The sequence below is a fragment of the Rousettus aegyptiacus genome, unplaced genomic scaffold (assembly GCF_014176215.1).
Source record: "Rousettus aegyptiacus isolate mRouAeg1 unplaced genomic scaffold, mRouAeg1.p scaffold_m13_p_1, whole genome shotgun sequence".
In the NCBI taxonomy this organism is placed as follows: domain Eukaryota; kingdom Metazoa; phylum Chordata; class Mammalia; order Chiroptera; family Pteropodidae; genus Rousettus; species Rousettus aegyptiacus.
In genome coordinates, this window is record NW_023416284.1 from 93,619,793 (window position 1) to 93,643,730 (window position 23,938).

At 39.4% G+C, this 23,938-nt stretch overlaps 1 protein-coding gene and 1 pseudogene across 4 annotated transcripts in view; one reads left to right on the forward strand and one right to left on the reverse strand.

Moving 5' to 3' along the window:
• SRPK1 (SRSF protein kinase 1) overlaps positions 1–12,964 on the reverse strand; it is a 60,155-nt gene extending 47,191 nt beyond the window's left edge. For 3 of the 4 annotated variants that reach the window (XM_016120236.2, XM_016120237.2, XM_036239278.1), the window contains exons 1-2: positions 12,853–12,964; positions 12,267–12,327 (exon numbers count right to left, since the gene is read on the reverse strand). In XM_016120236.2, the coding sequence (XP_015975722.1) occupies positions 12,267–12,327; positions 12,853–12,865 (74 nt within the window). In that variant the 5' untranslated portion in view covers positions 12,866–12,964. Of the gene's footprint in view, positions 1–12,266 lie in introns of all 4 variants that reach the window. The other variant, XM_016120235.2, reaches the window with a different exon arrangement.
• Positions 12,965–21,486: 8,522 nt separating this feature from the next.
• LOC107497870 lies at positions 21,487–22,982 on the forward strand (annotated as a pseudogene).
• The last annotated feature ends 956 nt before the right edge of the window (positions 22,983–23,938 follow it).

Here is a 23,938-nt window from a genome sequence, read left to right on the forward strand (position 1 = left end):
AGCACCTTAGAAATGAGTTTACTTACATGTAAACTTAGTCTTCTATTCCTTTCTGCCTTGAGGAATGAATTGTAGGATCTTCTAATGCAGAAAACTGTCTTCTAGGTTAAATTGTGTCCTCCCTGCCCCAAAAAGATATATTGGAGTCCTAACCTCTAGTACCTCAGAAGGTGGCTTTATTTGAAGACAGAATCTTTACAGACATAATCAAGTTAAGATGAGGTCATTAGGATTACCCCTAATCAATATGACTGGCGTCCTTATGAAAGGGAACATTTGGACAGATTGAGACACGGACAGAGGGAAGGGGCTGCACAGTAACAGGGAGAAGACAGCCATTGTCAAGCCAAGGAGAGAGACCTCAAACAGGTCCTTCCCTCACAGTCTTCAGAAGCAACCAACCTTGCTGACACCTTCATTTCAGAGTTAGAGCCTCCAGAACTGTGAGACAATACATTTCTGTTGTTTAAGCTGCCCAGTTTGTGGCACTTTGTTATAGTAACCCTAGCAAAAGAATTCAAACCGGAAGATCATATCTATATACTTATCTCCCTGAAAGCAATCATAAGCCCCTTGAGAGGAAGAACTTTTTAAAGTCATCTTTATATCCCTTCTACAGTACCTGATCTCATGCAAAAATTTAGTTAAGATACTATATTAAGTTTCAGCATCTACAAATAGTGGACTTCAATAAATGCTAAATTTTTCTCGCTACCTTTTTCATATTTATTTTTCCTGACAGATAATTTCTCTTTTGCAAAATGAAATTAACTTCTGATACATATTCAAGTAGTAATCTCAACTCAGTAATCCTGAACTGGAGCTAGATTGGCAACATCAAAATTAAAATTTAAGTGCCTAAGGTTATCAGGTGTTACATACAAATAATAAAATATAAACTATCCCTGATCTTTAGGCAACTATATTCTAAACGAAACCTGATATATAGGAAATACCAAGAGATGAGTTAAAACTGTTAGTTTGATACATGAATAGTAGTAAACGATTTCACATGAAAGTCAAATGTAAGTAAGAAACCGTGAGCAAGGGAGGGAGTAGTCACCAAAGCACTTTACTCCAGCTCAGCACTGGGCTAGGTATTCACATATGCAATTTCATCCACAGAAACTCGCCATCTACAGATAAGAAACTTAGACTCAAGGAAGTCACATGACACTGTCTGAGTTCACCCAATAATGGTGTTGGAGGAAAACTGGAACCTGGGACTGTGTAATTCAAAAAGCAAACCCTTTTTGGTAAACAACATATGAGCATATACCTACAGTATATTATCCTTCCACCTAGAAACACGAACATGAGTTACCTTATTTATCTCATTATAGTCTTAATCCTGGCAAAGAAACAAGCAAAATACAATTCTTGTTAAATAGATTCTCAAAGGCGTAGATAGCTATAGGACAGAAAAAAGTATGAGTATCAAAGGAGCAAGCTCATGTGTAGACAGAACCTGACCTCTTTGATCAAACTGCTTGGTTGAAAGGCCATTTAAGAACATTTACAGGCTGAACATTTACAGAGCACCAACATGATTAAGAGCAAAGTAAATGAAAAGATATAGCTGCCCATAAATTACATTTATAATCAGGTACAAAATAAGCCTACTCTACTACTTCGGGAAACAAAAGTTCACAAAACCACTCCCAAAAGACTGGTAAGCCTTTTAAAAAATGCCCAGTTACTCAAAACAATTTAGAACGAATAAATTAAACATATAACAAAGGTCCGCAACCCCTGGAGCAATGACTGGTGTTAGGAATCCAGCTGCACAGCAGGAGGTGAGCGGTAGGTGAGTGAGCAAAGTTTCATCTGTATTTGTAGCTGCTCCCCAGTGCCAGCATCACCGCCTCAGCTCTACCTCAGATCATCAAACATTAAACTCTCACAGGGGCGCTAACCCTATTATGAACTGTGCATGCGAGGAATCTAGATAGTGTGCTCCGTATGAGAAGCTAATGCCTGATGAACCGAGGCGGAGCTGAGGTGGTGATCCTAGCACTGGGGAGCTGCTGCAAATACAGATTAACGTTAGCCTCAGTGAGGTTTGACTGCACAGAGACCATAATAAACCAATTGTTTGCAGACTCATATCAAAACCCTATTGGTAAGTGGCAAGTGACAATTAAGCTGCATCTGGTGGCAGGCTTTAAACCAGAATGCGACATTTATTCTAGTCCGTGCCATGGCCTGCCTATTATTTTATTTACCACTTCTATCTGCACCTCTTTGCCAAACTGCGCACTTGTCTCAGTCATGGTTTTGGTAGGCCCACAAGCTAACCTTTGCCAAAATGAGTATAAAAACGTCGCTGGAGAGCCTCTTTGAAAAGGAGGAACGACCCAATGATAAGACAGCAGAAGATTCTAAGACTGCCAATAAAAAGCAAGCTGCATTTAAAAGACAATACCAAGAATCCTTCTTAAATTACAGGTACATTCCAATAGATGATTCAGATTCTTCAAGCCTGCTCTGTATAATATGTGGCAACCAGCTATCCAATGAAGCCATGAAATCTTAAAAACTGCTTTGCCACATGGAAACCAAGCATCCTGCATTAAAAGATAAGCCTTTGGAGTTTTTCAAAAGACAAAAATGTGAACATGAAGAACAGAAGCAATTATTGAAGGCCACCACTTCATCAAATGTGTCTGCACGAAGAGCATCATTCTTAGTGGCTAACTGCATTGCTAAAGCTAAGAAGCCCTTTACTATTGGTGAGGAGTTGATCCTGCCTACTGCTAAGGATGTCTGTTGTCAACTTTTAGGAGAGGCTACTATTCAAAAGGTGGCACGTGTTCCTCTTTCGGCTAGCATCATAACTAGATGAACTGATGAAATAGAAGATATTGACGCACAATTGTCTGGATTAATGAGTCACTGCGATACGCAATCCAGGTTGATGAGTCTACTGATGTTGACAACAATGCAACAATGCTTGTTTTTGTGCAATATAGTTTTCAGAAGGGTGTGCATGATGATATGTTATGCGCACTTTTGTTGTCAATCAAAACCACAGCTGCAGAACTATTCAAGTCTTTGAATGATTACATAACAGGAAAACTGAATTGGTCATTTTGTGTCAGTATATGCACAGATGGAGTGACTGCCATGACCAGACAGCTTTCTGGTTTCACTACTCAGATCAAGGAGGTCACTTCTGAATATGAGTCTACACACTGTGCCATCCACAGAGAAATTCTGGCTAGCTGAAAAATATCACCTGAACTTAACATTTAACAGGATGTAATTAAAATTCTCAACCACATTAAAGTACATGCCATTAACTCACATCTGTTCACACAGCTGTGAGATGGACACAGAGCACACACATCTCCTCTTATACACAGAAGTGAGATGGCTTTCCAAAGGTAGATCACTGACCAGAGTTTCTGATTTATGAGCTTTTTTAGGAAAACAGTCACCACTGGCAGCTCATTTCAGTGGCACAGAATGGGTTGAAAAACTTATTTACTTGCACGTAAGACTGATTAACTTTTTTTTTTTTTTTTTACTTGCACACAAGATTGATCAACTCAATCTGTCACTTCAGGGAGAATGACAACTCTGTTCAAGTCGGCAGATAAAATAGCTGTATTCAAAGCCAAACTGGAATCATGGGGGCGAAATCATTGGGATTTCTGACATGTTTCAAACATTAGCAGAGATTTTGAAAGAGACTGAGCCAGGGCCTTCTTTCTCCCAGCTGGTGCATGATCACCTATCTCAGATTTCAAAAGAGCTTTGAGTATTACTTCCCAACCACAAAAGATCCCTGAACTAGGAAGGAATGGATCTATGACCCATTTGTGAATAAGCCAGGTGAATAGTGCTGGAAGAGGATCAATTGCTTGAGACTGCAAATGACGGTGGCCCTAAAAGTATGTTTGAGACAACTTCAAGTCTCCATATGTTCTGAATTAAAGCCAAGCCAGAATATCCTGAGATTTCCGCAAAAGCACTGAAAAGCCTGTGTCCATTTCCAACATCCTATCTTTGTGAAGCAGGGTTTTCAGCAGTGATAGCAACCAAAACGAGATTACGGAGTAGACTGGACATAAGCAACACACTTTAGATGTCTTTGTCTCCCATCAACCCCAGATGGGACCATCTAGTTGCAGGAAAACAAGCTCAGGGCTCCCACTGATTCTGCATCTTGGTGAGTTGTATAATTATTTCATCATATATTACAATGTAATAATAACAGAATAAAATGCACAATAAATGTATTGTGCTTGAATCATTCAGAAACCATCCGCAGCCCACCCTGGTCCGTGGAAAAATTGTCTTCCATGAAACTGGTCTCTGGTGCCAAAAAGACTGGAGACCGCCGACATATAAAGATCACCAACATGACTCATGGTACCATCTCCAAACTTTATGGCATTGACGTTTGCTCACTACTGATGACAATTCTTACATGGTACTTAAAATACTCAAACTTCTTGCTACATTATTCAAAAATACCTATCAGTAATGTTCAAGGCACTTATACCACCCAAAATTTTATTACCCAATAGCAATGAATGACACTTGGCCTTAATCTTCATCTGCAAAACTAAAGGCATGTCATGGTACAAATGAACATGATTTCTATTTATCTAGCTCCTGAAACCTGACTTTTGTATTCAGTGCTACTCTGCGTCTCTGAAAATGAACCAAGTATATTTAAACTTATTTTGTGGTTTCTGATAACTTTCTGAAATCATTTGTCAAAGCAGTCGAAAACTGGATTCTCTGCTCTTCATAGCTGATCTCTCATGGTCTTTTTCAAATTCCCAAAGTTAATCCTTCTGTAGGAGTCACAAGGACCACAGGATTCTTCCTCAACCGTGCCTACCTGCCTACCGTGACTTCAGGAGAGGGTACTTGAGACAGTTTTAAGCCTATTAACTCCTAATCTTCACCATGAAGACTCTATGGCAGAAATTACAGACTGCAGGCTGTAATGCCAGGTCTCGCCCCTAAACTTTTGTTTACAATGGATTAAAATTTTTTTTTAAATAGTTGTGAACACTAAACAATCTGGAGAATCTCTCAAAAAAATCTGAAGACCAGGTAACACTGGACTCATCTTCTCACTGGACAACCAGCAAGAACTAGAAGTCTTTTCTTCTTTAGATATAAAGGAATCCCACTCCATGCATTCTAATAATCACCATTCTCTTTTGATTTACTTATAGTATGCTTCATAAGCCACACTCTAAAAATAAATCAACACAACAAAAAATTACAGACATTTTCCTTAGAAACTGAGAACACAGATGACCCAAATTCTGCAAGGTTAGGAATCTTTTCGAAGGCCAAAGATGATATAAAATGAAAGCAAAATGAAACAAATGAATCTCTGTAACCAGGTGGTAACATAATCACACAGCAAAGAACAAGGCCATGTAACTTTCTCAGTAATTTGACTCTATAACTATAGTGAAATATACCCTAAGAACAACAATAAAAAGCCATTAACTTTTTAAGTAATCATATTGTTGGTGGTCGTGCTGGCATCATCACTGAGACTATTTGTATTTACATAATGCGAGGGGAAAAAATGAGTAGTCATGTTGGTTTTTAGTGTGGGAGAAAGCAGATAAAGCTATAACATAAAAGAAGAAAAGTATTTGGGTCATTTCGTTTGATTAAGTATAACATGAACTCATGATTTTTTTTGGAAAAAAAAAAAACAACTTTTTTCCTAGCTCTAATCACAGAAAAGGCATAGAAACAATGACTAACTCAGGAGGAATAAGCAATTTAAGTGCCCAGATTGTGATCTCCAAATGCCTTTTCCCACTTAAAGGCCTCTTAGAGAAAGGGCTACTTCCTCATCTGGGGCAAAAATATACAAGATATGTTTGGACAAACTGTGATGCCAGATGTAAAAAACTATCAAAGATGCCTCAAATCAAGTCAAATGGACTTAGGGGCCATCATTAATGTACTCCAATTGGCCAAAGATGAGACAATCAATAAAAATAACAATTATACATACTACTAAATGCATGGATATTGAAAACATTATGCAAAGTAACAGAAGTCAGTCAAAAAAAGACCAAATATTGTGTGATCCCATTTATATGAAATACTCAAGAGTAGGCAAACCTATAGGGAAGATTAGAGGTTGCCTAGGGTTGAAGGTAGGGTAGCATAAGGGGAATGAATGACTGCTAATGGGTACAGGGCTTCTTTTTGGGGTGATGGAAATGTTTCAAACTTATTAGATCTTCGTAATGGTTGCACGATTCTGTGAACATACTACAAATCACTAAATTGTACACTTTAAACAGGTGAATTCTATGGTATGTAAATTATAACTCCGTAAAGCTGTATGCCAAAACCCAACCACATTGGACTGAACCATAAATATATTCAAATTAAACTTTATTGGTCATTGTTTTGAAAACTGGAGAGTATCAAGTATTTATCCTGTCTTTCATATATATTAGCTATCTAGGTAACCAAAGAGATGAGATGAAATTTCCCTTTATGGAAGTATTACAACTAATTAATTAGAAAAAAGATTACCATTTTGCAATCCTAAATAAAATAATGGATCTAGTCAACCAGACATTAGGTGCTTTGTGAAGAAGTGTACACCACCACCTACGAAGCAGTCTAACAAAAACAAAACCACGGGGAACCTATAGATAAAAAAGATTAGAGAGATTTTTCCAACAATGGCAATGTAATGACCTTATGAATCCTGATTCAAATAAACTAATTAATAGGAAGAATTGAAGACTGGTATTTACTATTAAGGATTTGTTTTTAAAAATTTTAAGGGTGTGATGTTACTGTAGTTATGTTTTTAAAAATTAAGGGTCTTTATAAAATATGTCTGAGATTTGCTTTAAAATAGGAAGAATGTGAAAAGATATAGGTAAAACATTAGTGACAGCTAATAATCGTTGAAGCTGAGATGACTACATGAAAGTCTATTTTGCCATTTTCTCTCATTTTATATATTTGAAATTTTCCCCAATAAAGCTTTAAAAAGGACAGTAATTTTACTAATTCTACGCATTATCAGAATTACTGCATTTCACAAATTCAAACATGATTATGTCTCTCACCATTTTACTTCCCTGAAATCATGACACATCTTACAGGGAATAGTGTATCAGTTTAATTGATAGTGTTTTTGCTCAGTGGTACATAAAATGATGTCTTTGAAAACAAATAGCATCTTAAATTCAATTTAAAAACTAAGTTTACAAATACATCTAGATATCTATTTCTCCTTAGCTAAATCACTATTTGCATTGTACCTGGAAAGAAAAATTAAAAAACAAAACAAAACAAAACAACTCTTGGCTATCTGAATTTTCTTACTTGTTTGGAATTAATTATTACAGTGAAAGAAGTATTAAAATAATACTTTAGCCAATATAAAAATGAGCTTAGTCCCCAAACTAGCATTAGAAAGGACTTGGGAAGCATGCGGCAAAAGTCTACCTAAAGGGTGGGAGGGGACTGCTGTCGTTATTCCACCAAGACTAAATAATATAGCGAAAATGAATTCTAGTTGATGAGCCTATCTTTCCTTCGTTTTAAAAAAGGTAGTTCCTAAGCACCCACCACCACTTCAGCTTATCAACAAGTTATTCACTTCAAGTACTCTAAAGTAATAGAAATACTAATGTAAACAAAATTTACTAACATATATAAACTTACTGAGGAAGAAAAAAGGATAAGAAAATATTTCTGACAAGCAAAACTAGAAATGCGATTTTGCAAGTAGGTACTTTAATGGAATCACACACAATTAAAAATGCAAGTTTTTTAAAGATATGACAGTTTAATTGAAAATTTCAAAGGTAAAGGTAATTTTTAAAAAGCAAAGGAAAAGATAGATTAGCTACATTTAGAAAAAGTCGATTTATATCAAAAACACTACAAGTGAAACTTCAAAGGCTAACAAGCTGAGAAATACAAATGTACCATATGAAAAAGGTATATTCTAAATAGCTCTTAATATCAAGAAAATAATAAATAATCTAATATAAAAAATGGGCAAAAAATAGGAGCAGGTCAAAAAATATATGTATATTTATATATCCCCAAATGGTAAACCTTGTTGATAATAAATTAAATTAAAATAAGGTAACTTATAGATCACTGGATTTGGGAAGCTTTTAAAATAATAGTGCCCAGTTCTGCCAGCAAAGCAAGAGATGAAAGAGTATTCCCACCCCCAATACTGGAGCAATCCTTTATTAATCTCCTTCAAGTGTCACCTTCTCAATGTGGCCTCACTCATCCTATTTAAAACTGCATTCCCAGCCCCCAAATTCTTAACACCCCCTTACCTTCCTCTCTTTTCTACCTTATCACCTACCATACCATGTAATTAACTTATTGTGTCTATTCCTTATTCTCTGTCTCGCCACATTACAATAAAGCTCCCAAGGATAGGAACATGTATTTTTTTGCTGACGGGTCACGAGGGTGGAAAACTACTTGGGACATGGTAGATGTTCCACAACTATTTGTTTAATGAATGGACTTAAACTGGTTAACTCTTTCTTAAGAAAAACTTTGACAACATGAATTAAAAATATTTAAAATGTACATACCAGTAATATCACTTCCAAGAACTTATCCTAAGGAAATAATCACTGTTGTGAGTGAGCAATGTTTATCCAAAAGATTACTCATCGTAAATGTGAATTGTGAAAAACTGGGAACGGCCTACGATGGAACACTTAAAACAATGCGGAATATTTAATGCTATGAAAAATATTCATGATGTTAACTGGGAAAAGTGTACCCAATGATTCAATTTTTGTCCTAAAAAGTATGTACTTGCTTATTAATAGGAACCCAAATAAATTATGATACAACCATTTAATGGAATAGTAGATGAAGCTACTCTCTTTGTCCTAATATGGTACCATTTCTAAGATTTAGTGAAGAAAAGAGACCTTAAAAAAAATTGTAAGGCTCCACAAAATGGAACTAACAAAGAACCAAGGTACATCGTAAGTGGAAAAACATCCAATACCATTTAATTTTTTAAATTGTTTCAAATTTATGTACTCTCTACTGGACAAAAATGTTGGAAATTTTGAAGTATTTTCTCTTCTAAATATTCAACGTAACAATCACACTTTTGGAAATTTGAGAAATAAAACAATCTTCCTTCTGACTCCATAGATCAGTGTGTACTAGAATGAGCAAAAGCACTTCTCCAGATTAAATAATTTTACTACGAAATTTATACTAACCCCTTACAGTTCATTTAACTGCAAATAAAGTGAAAAATTTCTGTCCAAATTAACTTCCTAAGCTAAGTAATAAAATTATTAGATATGAAATCTATTCTGGAATTATGTTCCATAGAAACAATTTTCAAAGCAGACATATGTTAAATTATAAAAGCTTATGACAAACAGATAAAGGCACAGCTGTAGGTATACACATATTGAAAAATGCTCAGAGGGAGATAGAGCATTATGCCCTTTTAGACACAGAGCCAGTGGGCCACGAAAGGGTACCTAAACACCCAGGCATCCTGAGGTTCCTTATTCAGAAGCCTCAGTTCACTCAGCTTGTACCTTATTTGTCCTCAGACACACCAGAAGGAATTATCACTAGGAGACAGCAGCAATTAGTACTCAGGGCTTTGGGGTATGTCAGACCTCAGTAGGAATTCTAACTTTACAATTTTATAGGTGGGTAATCTGACAAATCTCAATTTCCATCTCTGTAAAGTAAAATACATATTATCATCAACAAATGAAGGTTAGTAAGAATATAGTGTCTGAAAAAGTGAAAAGGAGAAAGAATTCAAATAAGACAACCAAAATCCCTAAAGTAAAATCTTTCAACAGTGAAAGGACCCAGAGGAAACATCCTAAAGAGTACTGAGCTGGAAGACAGGAGCCCTGGATTCCAGTTTTGACCCTGCTACAACCAGCTCCAGTTCCATGGGCATATTATTTCATGTTTGTAGGTTCTAGTTTTAAGATCTACCAAATCAGGGGATTGAAAATCCTTTCTACCTGGTAACACACCATGACTACCTTACCAGAATGCTAACTACTGTTCCACTTTCAAAAGTTTCTAAAATTTTTCATTTAAATGCTTAGTTTTTGTAACTTCAGGTCCTGATCGGTTTTCATTGACTGTGCTACCAGGCATAAGAACATATTAGACTGCTTCCTTAACTAAGTTATCCAAGGTTAGATTGCTAAAAAGTGACAAAATTAAAATTCAAACCTAATTCTCACCAAACTCTATGGCATGCTTCTTCCTCTGCTGCCTGACTAATCTGGTAATTAACAGCTCACCTTTGCAAAATGACTGGAAGTTAGGAGTCATGGAACTTGACTCAGGTGGGGCCTGAACTTGTGACACAATACTGTAAGTTAATTAATTAGACATTTCAGCTACTTAAGAGGAGGGTGGAGAAACAAAAGAAAATGTAAAATTATCAAAAAAATTGATGTTAACTGAAAACAAAGCAATAAATGGGGTTGGTTCATTCACATATATTTGCAGGAGTCAAAGCTGCCTAAGGTGAAATAGTCAGCAAAATAAGCGCTAGATTATCTGGACTATACACTTGCTTTTGTGCAAGTATGGCAATAATTAAGAACACAACTCTAGGTTACTCACAGTAGTGAATGGAGAAGTAACAGATAATGCAAAGTATATATATTCGGCTTTAGAAATAAGCATATGGTCTAAATAGATAATCCAAATAATGAATATCTGTGTTAAAAGTAAAGTATATGATCACCTATATTATACCCACCTCCAAATCAGAGGTCAATTGTGGCTGATATCAATTTCCGTGTGGACACACCAAGACAAATGACTTCTAAGTAATACAGTGAATAATAAAATCACCACCTCCTTACATCAGCAAAAAATATTTTATAACACATTCATATCAGCTCCATAGGGAATAATAAAACTAACACACAAAAGGAAAATGAGTAACATTTAAATTCACACTGTATACTAAAACCAGGTTAGCTCCTTGCTGTTTCCATTAAACAAATCTGGGATTAACAACTGGTTTTCAAATAATCCATACATGGATAATCAAGAAGCAAACACACACACACACTAAACTCACAATTAAATGTAAAATTTAAAAAATAAAAAATTTCATAAGACAGCTGATAGAAATGGAGCAAGAAGAGGTTAGGTCACCTACCACTTTTTTTAGCTCTATGGACAGAAGTCATTATGTGCTCTCTGCAAACATTAAGTAGGCACAAAACACCATACAGGCCTATCTAGTATTGTCATTCAGAAAGGTAACTCCGGAAGGCATTTCATCAGCTCACAAATTAGATGATATACAACTCTACATAACATCAAATGGAAAAGTGTCAAGAAAATAACGCACTTTTCTGAACACAAATTGTCTAAAAGACAATTTTCAAGTCCCTTTGCAATTAAACAGTACAAGATAAAAAATTCTTTAGAGTAAGATTCACTTGCAGAAGCCCTCTACTGGGCGTTTCTATTTAAGCCGTGTCCAACTTTTGTGTTTCCCACAATAGCGCTAAACCATGGTTATGCATCCTGCTGGTAAAACCGGACATGTAGCACTCAATATATCAAACCGGAATCACCAACACTGTAGGCTAAAGAACTTTCCCGTCACTATTGTGATGCCCCCTCCAGAAGGTATCTGCTTTCAGTGTGAGGACTTGAGATTTAAAAAGCGAAGCGGTAAGAGAAACAGGCTCTGTATACAGTGCTCTGAATGCACACTGCAGGCTCCGCAGGAAGTTAACCAACCCAGCGTAAGCTAGCTCCATGCCCTCCTCTAAAAGGGAGCATGTAGCTGGCAGACCAAAATACGGCAAATTCAGTCAAGAATTCCCTAAAGGCCTACCGTGCGGACAGACGCAGGAGATAAGACATTGGGAAGGAGATATGATAAAGATACCAGAGTTCATAGGGAGGCTGATAATGATCCACCAGCTCCGTTGGGAGGCCCAAACTAGGGAATTTGTGCTTCCTCTCTGGAGTTGGGGAGGTAAGGACCGGAGGGCCTCTGGTCCTCCTCCAACAGTCCTTTACAGCAGACCTGCGGCTTAAACCCAGGCCTGGCCTTCAGCAACAGACGCTGCCTTCCACATGGTTCATGGAGAGCGACCCTCCAAGGCCACCGCGAAGCCATGTGGCTGGGGCCGCAGGGTGCCCAAACCGGGTGCACGTTCAAGACGTGAAACCAGAGAAGAGGTGCGGGAGGAAATCCAAAGAATAGAATGTTGGGGTTCGAGACTCACTTCCTTTGGGCTTTGTCCTTCTTGGCCTTGGTCCTTTTCTTTCGGGCCTGGAGCGCAAGCACTGCAGGAGAGAGGGATGGATGAAGGGCGAATTTGGAGGAAAGGAGGCGACCAAGGTGAGGGTGGAGACCTAGCAGGGACGCGAGGCCCGGGTGCCGGGCCTGCCTGAGACGCAGCTCCGAGGTGAGCGCCGAGGCTTCGGCGAGGCGGCCGGCCAGGGGGCTGGCGGCCCACGGGGCACAGAGCAGTGCCCAGGCGGGGTGCGACGGAGGGGTCTGGGGTCGGGTCGGGGGGCCGGCGGGCGGTCTGCCTCGCCCACCGAGGGCGGGGCCCTGTGGTGGCCCCAAAGCGCTGGACGGCCTGGCGGGGAACAAGGGGTGATGACTGCCAGCGCGGAAGGACGCCCGGGCTGAGGGGCGCGGACCAGCAGCCCAGAGGCGGGGGTTGAGGGGCGGCGCCACCTCAGTGCAGAGGCGCCGCACGCCCGGGGACCGGACTGCGGCAGTTAGGCGAAGCTCCGGGCAATGACCCGGTCCTCGCCCCGGCGGCCGTTGCCCCTCGTGGCGAAGGCCGCTCCACCGCTCACCTTTCCGCTCCATGGCGAGACCGGTAACCGCCAGGCGCCTGCGCACTCGAGTGGCGGTGACTCCCGCTCCCGCCGCGGCCCAAAACCAAGCCCGCGCACACCCCGCCCCCCAGTTCCCGCCCCGTCCCTCCCCGCACCCTCCCCACGGCGGCGTGCGCCTGCGCGTTGAGCGCGGAGCCTACCACCTGCTCCCGAGAAGGGGAGGGCGGTAAAGAATGGGAGCCAAGGGGGCAGGGAAGAACGCCGAATGTGAATGTTAGGGAGGTGTTTGAGAACCTGGCTTGGAAGACCGACAGGGTCAGGTTTGTTCTATTTGCCTGAGCGGTTGCTCCTTGGGAAAGGCAAAGAGCGCTGCCGCAAACTGGTATTGGCCTTAGTTTCCCGATCTGTAAAATGGATTAATCAGGCGTGTCCCAGCTCCTATGCTACGCTGGCGAGAGGGCCAGTTGAGACACCATGTAAAGAAAATGAGGGGAGAAATTACGAGAAAGAAAAGGAAATGGGAGCAACACAGAAGAAAAACTGAAAGGAGGAAACCTGTGACCCCGTCGTTACTGAAGTGGAAACTTTCAAAGTGAATTTTCTCTTAAAATTTCAAGTTTAAATGCAGACATAAAGGAAGGAAGAGGGAGAATAAAAACTTTCTGATTTTATCACTTTATCATCTTTTCAGTACATGATAAACACAGTTGTCTTTATAGGATGCTTTTATACTTTCCTAAGTGTATTATCCCATTTGATGTTTATGGCAACTTAAAGGCAGGATAGTTATCACCTCCACTATACAAAGAAATGGAAACTTGGGGATATGTATTCAGAATCTTGGTGTCCCAACCCAGTGATTCAATCATGAAACCCTCGTTGTAAGACAAGGGTAGCAAAGTTTTTCTGTGATGGGGTGTACTCTAAACATTGGGGCTTGTGGGCCATAACATCTCTTTTTCAACTACTCAACTTTACCACTGGAGCTCAAAATCAGTCACGGGAAAGTAGAGACTGTCTGTATTCCAAAGAAGCTTTATTTATAGCCCCTGAAATTTGAATTTTATGTAATTTTAACAAAGTGTTATTCTGTTGATCTTTTTTCAATTATTTCAACCTTTCTTGGCTCAAGCCTTAGTTTGCCTTTTACAACAGAACATTGTAAAAGTTCCATTGCCGGACAGGGTAGAAGCTCTGAAGACCTGTACCCTAAACAAAGTTAGACTCTAGTGGGGAACACGGACAAGTAATTTATCCTCTTGAGAAAGGAGGATGAAGGTACAATAGTACGGTAGGAGTCAAGCGTGGAGGCTTGGGAGGGACTATTGAGCAAAGTAAATAACTAGGTCCAGTCAGGGAGGGAGGTGGCATCTTTCGAGCTGGGTCTTGAGAAACATGTAAGACTTCTATAGGTGGAGAAGGAGATGTCAGGCATTCTTGAATTAGAAAATCGATTGAGCAAAAAGACACAGACTTGGAAATTTATGGGAAGGGGCTGGAACTGGCAATGACTGAAGGGATAAAGTGGAATGTGAGGCTGGAAATGTAAGTTTGCCAAATTTGAAATTTAGGTTATATCTGTTACATGGAACCTGAATGATAGTATGCTGGGCATATTCCAAAAAAGGACAGCGCCTGTTGGCCAAGGGAAACTGCAACCAATTTTCTTCCTACTCTCTACTTGAGAACAATAGAAGAGTTGCGGCCGACACTAAGGCCCTGGAGTCTGAGGATTCTGCAAGCTCAGGAAAACCACATGTGGTTTAGGAAAGACAGGAGAGAGCTAGCTGATGGCTGACAAAAAGTCCCAGGATAGGGAAATTACTTTCCATCAGAAAGTAAACTCTATGAGGGTAAGACCCTGTTTGGGTTTTCCTTGATGTATCCCCTGCATCTTCCATAGTGTCCAACATTTAGTAAATGCTCAAATATTTGCCTAATCTAGTTTATGGGAAATGTCTGGATAAGAGAGAAAACACTGAAAGGAACAACATGAGAGCTGCGCTAAAATGGGCTAAGGCAGATTCATCAAAAAGGAAATAAGTTTAGCTTGGCATGAATCATTCATACTTATTCTGACTCTGTGTGACTATTGCTTTTCTAAGAGCTTACTAACCATCTGTTTAAGAACTTATCTGAGAATTTTTCCAGAATTAATGTCAAGCTCACTGGACAAAGTTCCCAAAATTGACTATTTCTCCCTTTTTTCATCTGTTTCCCCTCATTCTCCTAGCATGCTTCGGTTCTCCACACTTTTAATAAACATCTCTATAATTGTTTATATAAGCTGGTTTGTATTTGCTCCCTATTCTAAAGCCTATACCTGTGTGTGTGTGCGCTTCTGGCTTTATACGTAACCTCAGAAAGCACTTTCTCTCCTACCTCTTCAATTTCACAGGACTTATTCTATTCTGGACTTTACTTTCCCAAAAGTTATTCTTAAAAGTGGTCACCAAAACATTCTTTGTTATTCGTTCTCAATTACATGCATACCCCTCTCCCACAACTGTTTTCTGCAAGTTCTTGTAAAAGTAGAATTATTCAGAGACCATGAGCCATCGTATTTTTTGCTGTCCATGGGCAGTGTCGGTATTGAATTTCTGAAAAGATCCCGATCACCTTGAGCTAACTTACTTGTTAAGACTGCCCTGGGACCTTCCCTAATGGTTCTTTGAAATTTTTGAAATCTGAGCACCTAAAGTGTAGGATTTATGTTTCTTCACAACCAATATTCTCTGTTTTGATTGCTATAAATTCTTAACACTTTGTCAAAGTTTCGATCTGAATCAAACCCAAAGTATCACTATCCCTTATGGATTTCCCTATGTCCTGTGAGAGGAAATGGACAACAGAAGAAAATGAAAATATATAGATACTTTATTTTGAATGACATAAGATTCCCAGTAGATATCTGCATAATTGGAGTACCCAAGTAGAACTTTATTTTGCCCTTGTGATAGTTTTATGAAGCATGTTGGGAAAGTATAATTATATTCTAGGTTTGAGTATCAGGAAACACGGCACATTCAACAGACTAATTAAAGAGAATAGAATAAGAGGATTGAGGTGTGGATAGGGTTAAGGGAAACTAAGGAGGGATGATGAGGCATCCAGGGACTAACAGCAGGAGTCTTTACTACCTCCAGGCCTTAAAGGACAAGGAATGGAGATGTCACAAGACTCCAACAAGAGCTTGTATGAGTCTGCTAGGGTTGCCAAAGTACCACAAACTGGGTGGCTTAAACAACAGAAATGTATTCTCACGGTTCTAGAGGCTAGAAGTCTGAAATCAAGGTGTCAGCACGGTTGATTCCTTCTGAGGACTTTGAGGGAAGGATCTGCTCTCTTTCCTTGACTCGCAGATGACTTCTTCTCCGTATCTCTTCATATCATTTTCCTTCTTCGTATGTCTCAATTTGTGTCCTAATTTCCTCTTTTCATAAAGACATCAGTCATATTGGATTAGGGCTCATTCTAATGACCTCATTTTAATTTGATTTCCTCTATAAAGACCATACCTCCAAATAAGGTCACCTTCTGAGGTACTGGAGGTTGGACTCCACTATATTTTTTTTGTAGGGTACACAATTTAAACCATAACAGAGCTGTCTGGGTAAGAAAGGGCAGCTGTGAGCTTTGATAAAGGGATATAACCATGGCCCAGCAGGGAAATAAACACCCAACTTCTTTCTCTTCTCATTCTGTCAGGCTAATGCCTCCGGTTGACAAAACCCAACTGGGAGAAGAGTGCCTGGGTGATGCAGTCCATGCAAGCCAGCCTCCTAGGGCACAGAGCAGGGTGGAGAAGGGTGGCGTGAAACTATGGAGGGGCAAACAGAGACTATCAAGCACAGCCTGTCTGGGCAGTCTGTAGGATACACCCAAAGCAGCTAGCACTTTCCAAGCAAGTAAACCAGCTTCTTAGGCTCCCTGATCCCTGGAGAGGCTTGAGAACAGAAGCTGCTTAGAGTGAACCCCCTTTCTGGCTTTGTTCTATAAAAGCTTAAGCTTCGCAAGGAAATTGTACTGCAGTAAAGGGTTGGGGGCAGTAGGTGGATTAGATAAAAGACTAAAAGGCTTGGCTTGGTAGGGTAAGAAACTATGTAAGTTATTTGAGATCTTAACTCTCTGTCTTTTTGGATGTTCGGGCCATGCATGAAGGTTGGAGGAGGAGAAGAGATTATCTAGCAATGAGGTGGTTACAGAGATTGGTGGTTTCCAAGGTTCCCAAGGCAGGAAGGGCCCTTGCTCTGCTCCCTGGAAGTGCTCTGGGAGGCGACAAGGTGTTACAAACTGACCTAAGCTGAACATGTCCAACTCTTAGCTCTTTTTCATTAGTAACGATCCCTGCCAGAGAAGCCTGAAGTGATGAGGGTTTGTCTGCCCCACATCCTCACTCCTGGGATATAAAGAAAACAAATTTCAGGCTAAAATCTGCCCCCCACGAGACATTTGTTAAATACTCGTTAGCAGGCAGGCACAAATCGGCTCCAGTGATTTCTGTAAGTTCTATGGGGTTTCTCTGTCTTTTTGGATGCTCTGGTCACAGCATGAATGAAAGATTTACTCAGGGCAGGGACAACAAGTACCCTAGAGGCAGAACTCTGTCATCAACAGCAGGGCATCAGGTAGCCAGAGAGGGAGGTCCCTTTATACTTTGTTATGCTATTCCAATCCTAATCAATGCCAGAGGTGTTATCAGAAACAGGTTTTCACTGCTGAAACAAGTTGCTTGTTAATTTGTGTAATGGATGTTATAAAAGAGCTATCATTGGCAAAATCTGTGGTATTCAGTTACTCTGAACCGCTTTGTTGAAGCAACTTTCTGACTGGAATGCCCACTAACCACTCCTGACGCTGACGCGGGACTTGCTGATTAGAACACTAGCTGCACTGGGGTGTAACTTCCAGTAACTGACACCTACAAATGTTATCCTGTTTTTGCCAAAAGTTTTAATATGCCCGAGTATTTTATTTTGAAAAAGTATATTTATTTCTTGAAAAATGCCCCCCCAGCCTCCCCACCGCACCAACCCCCCGCCCTGCCCACCAAAAAAAAAAAAAAAAAGCAGCAGTAGCAATCTGGGAGCCTAATACTAAGGGAATGATGATTAAGAAAGTGTTACACCACGTCTGTGTGAGTTGATAAAACAGGGACATGGAGCCTATCTAAGGTTCTGGAAGTACCAGAAGAGCTTTCTTAAACTTTTTCACCTAGACTATGCCTTCCTTGCCTTGATTTCAAGGAAATTACAAACAGCATGAGATGTGGTGCCCCTAAGAAGCTGCCAGGCCAGGAAGATCCTACACTATGTTTAACATGTTCAAAGGACCATACGGACTTGGACAATAAAAATAACAGATTGAAGATTAAAAGTTTTTTTCTTGTTTTCTGAGCAGTGCATAAACCTCTCACATTTTTCTGTGACCCTAAGGAGAGGAGTGCTGTAATGACTAGGATTTAATTTCTCCAGCTCGGCAATCTCAGGGTCAGAGCAAAGACAATTTAGGAAATACATTGAAATAGTATACATGTTTGATTTTTGATTTCTACCCTGCTATGTAATGTCGAACCCATTTTCCTTTTTCTTCTTTTGGATATTTTCCACCTTGTTTACCCTTACGACAAACATCTGTTTAGTATCCACAGCAAGCCAGGCATTAGACTAAGGGTTGTGAAAGGCAGAGAAGAAAAAAACATAGGCTTTGCTTTGTAGGACTTAATAGCTAACTCTTACATATTAATTACTGTTTACTAGACACTGTTGTCCCTCAACCGTCAAACAATCTATGAGATAGGTACTATTATTATCACATGCTTGACAGATGAGGAAACCAAGGCATAACCAAAGTTACACAAACTAGTAAGAGGCAGGATTTTGAATCTGGGCAGCTAGACTCTCAATTCCATACTCTTAACCATACACCATAGCACCTATCTAGTTGAGTCGGGGGATGGACACGTAAGTAAATAAGTACAATGCACAACAGTAGATGCACAAAGTACCACAAGAGCACAAAAAGAAGACCACTCAGCTCAGGATTTGAGGAGGGGAGAGGAGACAGGCATTGCCTGAGTGAGATGACACCTGGGTCGTGTTGGAAAGCATGAATAAGAATCGACTTGGAACAGAGAGAAAAAAGAAAACTCCAGCCAGAGAAGACAATGTAGTATGTGGGGACAACCATAAATGTTTACTCACTGGAACATAAAATGCAAGAGGTGGGAGACAATTTGCTCCACAAATGTTTCTTGGGCCCCTTCTGTGTGCAGACATGGTGCTGGGGGTACTGCAGGGACGAAACATCTAAGGAACCTGAGCCTGAGCTTTCAAACATTTTGCTTTCTTACTCACTATAGTAACTTTTTGGAACTACCCCCCTGTAAAACACTCAATAAACTAGAAATAGAAGGGAATTTTCCCAAACCGGTAAAGGAGATCTATGAAAAACCTACAGCTAACATCATATTCAATGGTGAAAGACTACATGCCTTCCTCCTGAAGATCAGGAAAAAGACAAGAATGTCCACTCTCACCATTTCTATTTAGTATTGTACTGGAGGTTCTCGCCAGGGTCATCAGGTAAGAAAATTGTATAAAAGGTATACAAATTGGAAAGGAAATTGACACTTAAAATAAAAGTGTCGCATCACAGTTTCTAATGCCATCCAATGGAATTTAAATACAATAGCAATTCGATACCAACCATCATTACCCAATTATATATGTAAAAAAAGCAAAATCGCTTTAACTATAAGAAATTTCACATTTCTCTCTTTTCTCTTTGAACTTGTATATCTATTCCATTTTCTTCTCACAGAAGTTTATCCTCAGGTAATATAATTTTATGCTTGAAAGTCTATCGCACTTCTCCACCACAGAAATGTGCATTTACACTGATATTTAATTTGTAAAAATATTTCCTGAAATTGTGATTTTCTAAGAACTTTCTTACCTATCATTGTAAGTAATCTTATTCTTAATCATTGCATGATTAATCAAAAATAACTTATAGCATCATTTTTTGATAAAGGAAATTTTATTGCAGATGTATCTCAGTGCAATGTTAGGTACTTTTTCTCAAGGAGTCCTGCATTATTCTACTCCTGTTTTTTGTCTATGGCTAAGAAAACTTGTTCACATAAAATAAGTATATGCTAATGGAAAGGGTTTTACTATAGCAATACCATTCAGTTGTTTTTGGAACTCTTTCCAAATAATGTGCCAAAAATCACATTGTAATTTTTCTAAAACTTATTTTAATAACCCGTCAACTGACAACTCCAGGAGGTCCTTATTCAATTTCATTGAAAGCAAATGATCGGAAACTATTTGACTTGCAAAAAGATGTGTTACCTGATGATTAAGTTGTTTACTTTCTCAATCCAGACACCAGTATTTCAATATGTCCCTTTGTTTGGACCCCTATGAGTTAGGTTTATGTGACCTCTGGCAGTGCACTTGAGAATAATTCTTTGGGAAGGGGCCGAGGCCTTTGTTTTTGTTTTTGTTTGTGTACCTCATCACTCCATGAAATGATAGTGACTTTTGTTCACTACTATATTTCCAGGACCTAGAAAGGTGTCAGATATATAGTAGGTGCTCAATGAATATTTGTGGGATATTACGAAGGAATGTAAAACCCACAAGCATCATGGTATATGCATAGGGGGCAAGGAGAGGAGGCAGAGACACAGAGGCATCCAGTGTACTTATTTGGGTTTTTCTGTTCAAAAGTACCAAAAGGCTGCCTTTCCCCAAACTGAAGCAGCACTGAGTAGAGGAAAGGCCCAATATTTGGCACCTAACCTGGGTTTGAATTCTGACATTGACATTGAATAACTGTGACTTCGGGCAAACTCTTGGTCTTAGATTCTTACCCTGGACAAAAAAGATAATGGTCCCTTCTTCCAAGAGAGGTATTAGAGGAAGTAATGATGAAATATGATAACGGCTGTAAAATATCTGCACCCCCACATAAACTCAGGAAGTATGAATTGCCCTTCATTTGAACCCTTTTGGTGGCACCACCCTTCCCTCTTACTAGGTCAGAAATTTGCACTATTGGACTGCTACAGATGCTAAGCAGTAGATAAAATGGTAGAATTAGAGGCCTCAGGTGGAATTTAGGGTAGAGGAGCCTCCTGTACCTTGGATTCTTCAACTAGAAAACAGGAGTAGGGTTGTCGTGCAGAATAATGTGTCAACTTTTGTGCAGAAGAGAGACTGGTACACAATAAAGAGTTAATAAATACTATTTTGGTTTGCCTATAGGCCACTGATAAAAATATATGTGTTATCTGGAAGAGAAGGGGCACCCTAGGGTATTAGTAGAGTGGGAGAGCAGAGAAATCTTCTCACTTGCTCTGTCTCCCATGCACCATTTATAAGATGTATTAAGATGTCACAGAGAATCAGATTCTACCAGAGGAATTAAAAATAGTGGGCAATTTTCAGTGGAATGAAAAATAGTGGGCAATTTTCAGTGGGTGTAGCAGGTTAAGGACGCCATGAGTATCTGTGGCCAGAGGAACCACACATTTCATTCAAAGCTCCCATCCCTCTGAAGCCCTTTTAAAGGAATCCTGCCCCTCCGAAGCCCTACCTGCTATTGGCTACAATCTTAAATCAATGAATAAAGTGTGTGTGTATGGGAGAAATGTGGGATAACTTCAAATACAGATGTCAGAATGTCTTCTTTCACGGAGGAGGAAGCTGTGGTGAAAATGTGGACATGAATTCCAGCAGATGTTTATCTGTCGAAGAGAAAAACATCAGTATAGGAGACTTGGCTCCTCGGCAATAAAACAGTTCCTCTGGAGAAAATCTTACCTCTTCAAATAATTCTACAAGGAGTAACCAAAATGCTGCCACTGAAATTCCTCAGATTGTTGAAATAGGCAATGACACGAATAACAAGAACAAGACTTACAAAAGGAGCCTCCTCCTTTTGACCTGGTCCATGGGGCAAGAAAAAAACATTCCTGTTCTACAAACACATGGAATTCACTGGATAAAAAGTTTAGTAGGACTTGAAGTGGATGCCAAAAGAGGTGATATGACGTAAGTTCCATATATGATAAGAACAGCATTCCCAGCACAACTGTAGGAAGTCAGTATCTAAGGTAGAGGTTGCAGTATACTGCGGGCTTGTGTTTTTCCATGAGAACTTATGACGAACAATCAAAGCCCTCCTTTTTTGTAATAAAAGAAAAAAAAATATATATATCTGAATTAATGATTGGGAAATGTCCTTTTCCTGCTGGCTCAAATTTAGTCCCTAAATGACATTTGATTAGATAGCAGATAGCCCCTATGAGCCCACATTCAATATTTATTTTTTGACACATTTGATCGATCCTTGGCTCCCACAGAATATAAAGAAGATAAGCTTAGAGAAAGAAGGCAGCTTAGTATTGAAGAAGGGGTCGACCCCGTCCTGATGCACAGACACATACATTTGAAGCCACTGCACAGGTCAATTAATTACATAAACTGGTTCCAAAGTTAACTCCTGGAATGACTGAAATAAGTGAGACAATTCTGCAATTTCACAAGCTAATTGTGACTCATAAGAGGACACAACTACCCTGTGTTCACAGTCACATAGGCAGAAGTAAAGCAAGGTGTCTGGAGAGAGCCATGCCTGCGTTAGCAGACAGGGAGCTTAGATTGATTCCATACACTGCCTCATGCCTGATTTGCTTCATATATACATAGTCCCTGTTACTGGGGAGTGATGGACTGTTACAAAGCATAAGCCCTTCTTGAAGGGAAACTTGAAGGTGCATTTTTGCTCGGGGACTCTGCACACGAGTCCTCTTCTCCATGAGCTTCTGTCGCTACAGCAGGTTCCTGCATGCCCGAATTTAACAATGGAATCACAACTTTAGTTTTAATGTTCATGGCCCCTGTGTTTTTCACTCTTGCGCTGTAACAGGACTTTGGGAACATTATAAAAATCTCAGTTCTTGCGTGTTTTTTGAACCATTGCTCGCCATGTCACTAAATAGGGCTTTCCCTTTTAGCCTGCAATATATCTGCTGTGAAGAAATCTGCAGATGCACTACATACGATGGAATTGATGGGCTCCCTTTACCACCAATGTTACAGGAGTTTTAAAAAGAGTGTTACTATAAACAGTAAGTTAGCATTTGCTAGTTTGAATGAAAACAAGTCAAGGCAAACTAAACTCTCCTGTCCTCAAAGGGCATTAGCTAGATCTGCTTTTATGTGCATCAGACAGTATGCCAATAGCAGGCATACATATCTGTGTTAGTTTTTTTTTTTTTCTTCAGCGTAATATGTAAGCTTAGTGTTAGTATCTGTCAGATGTGATTGGCTGTTAGATAAATGTGGTACCTATTGAGACAACCTAGATAGAGACAATATTTTGCTGATTTAGCTGTTTGGTTTTTAACGGCTGAAATAATTGAGTGAGACAACTCTGGGCATTTGCTGTGAAGAATTCTAATTCTTACTGAAGAACAAATTATTAACATCCCACGAGTATTTTAACAGTGTGACTAATGTTTGAAATTATTCTTTTCTTTCTAAGAAATTTTCTACAAACTTCCCAAAGTAGCAATGTGTGTAGTAACAATAAATCAAGCTTTGGAAGTCCAAAAAATAAAGACTGCCTTCCTTAAAGGAAAAAAAAAAAAGGCAATTTTCTGGCTACACGGGCTTAGTGCAGTTCACTTAAATGTTGATATAGTTTATACTCGATCTCCTTGTCTCTTCTGAAAAAGGTACTGTTACATAAACCAGGTTTTCTAAATAGTTCTTACAATTTCTGACTTATATAATTGGTAGAATTTTATTTAAAGACTTTGGGTATTATTATTTTTTAAATGAGTGCTTTAACTTAAAACAGACATATGGAATAGTGGCTGCAATGTAGTCCTGTGTGTGATTTTAAAGTTGACATGTACAGTCTAATTGTCGATTTATTAAAGTTGGATCTTTTCCTATCCCCATGATGAGTTTGTGAACTATGAAGAAAATGAGACTAGAAGATGCCCATACAAGTCAGATAATAGTAACTATAGTGGTTGCTGATGTTGAGATTATTGTTAAACTATAATTAATAAATTGGATGA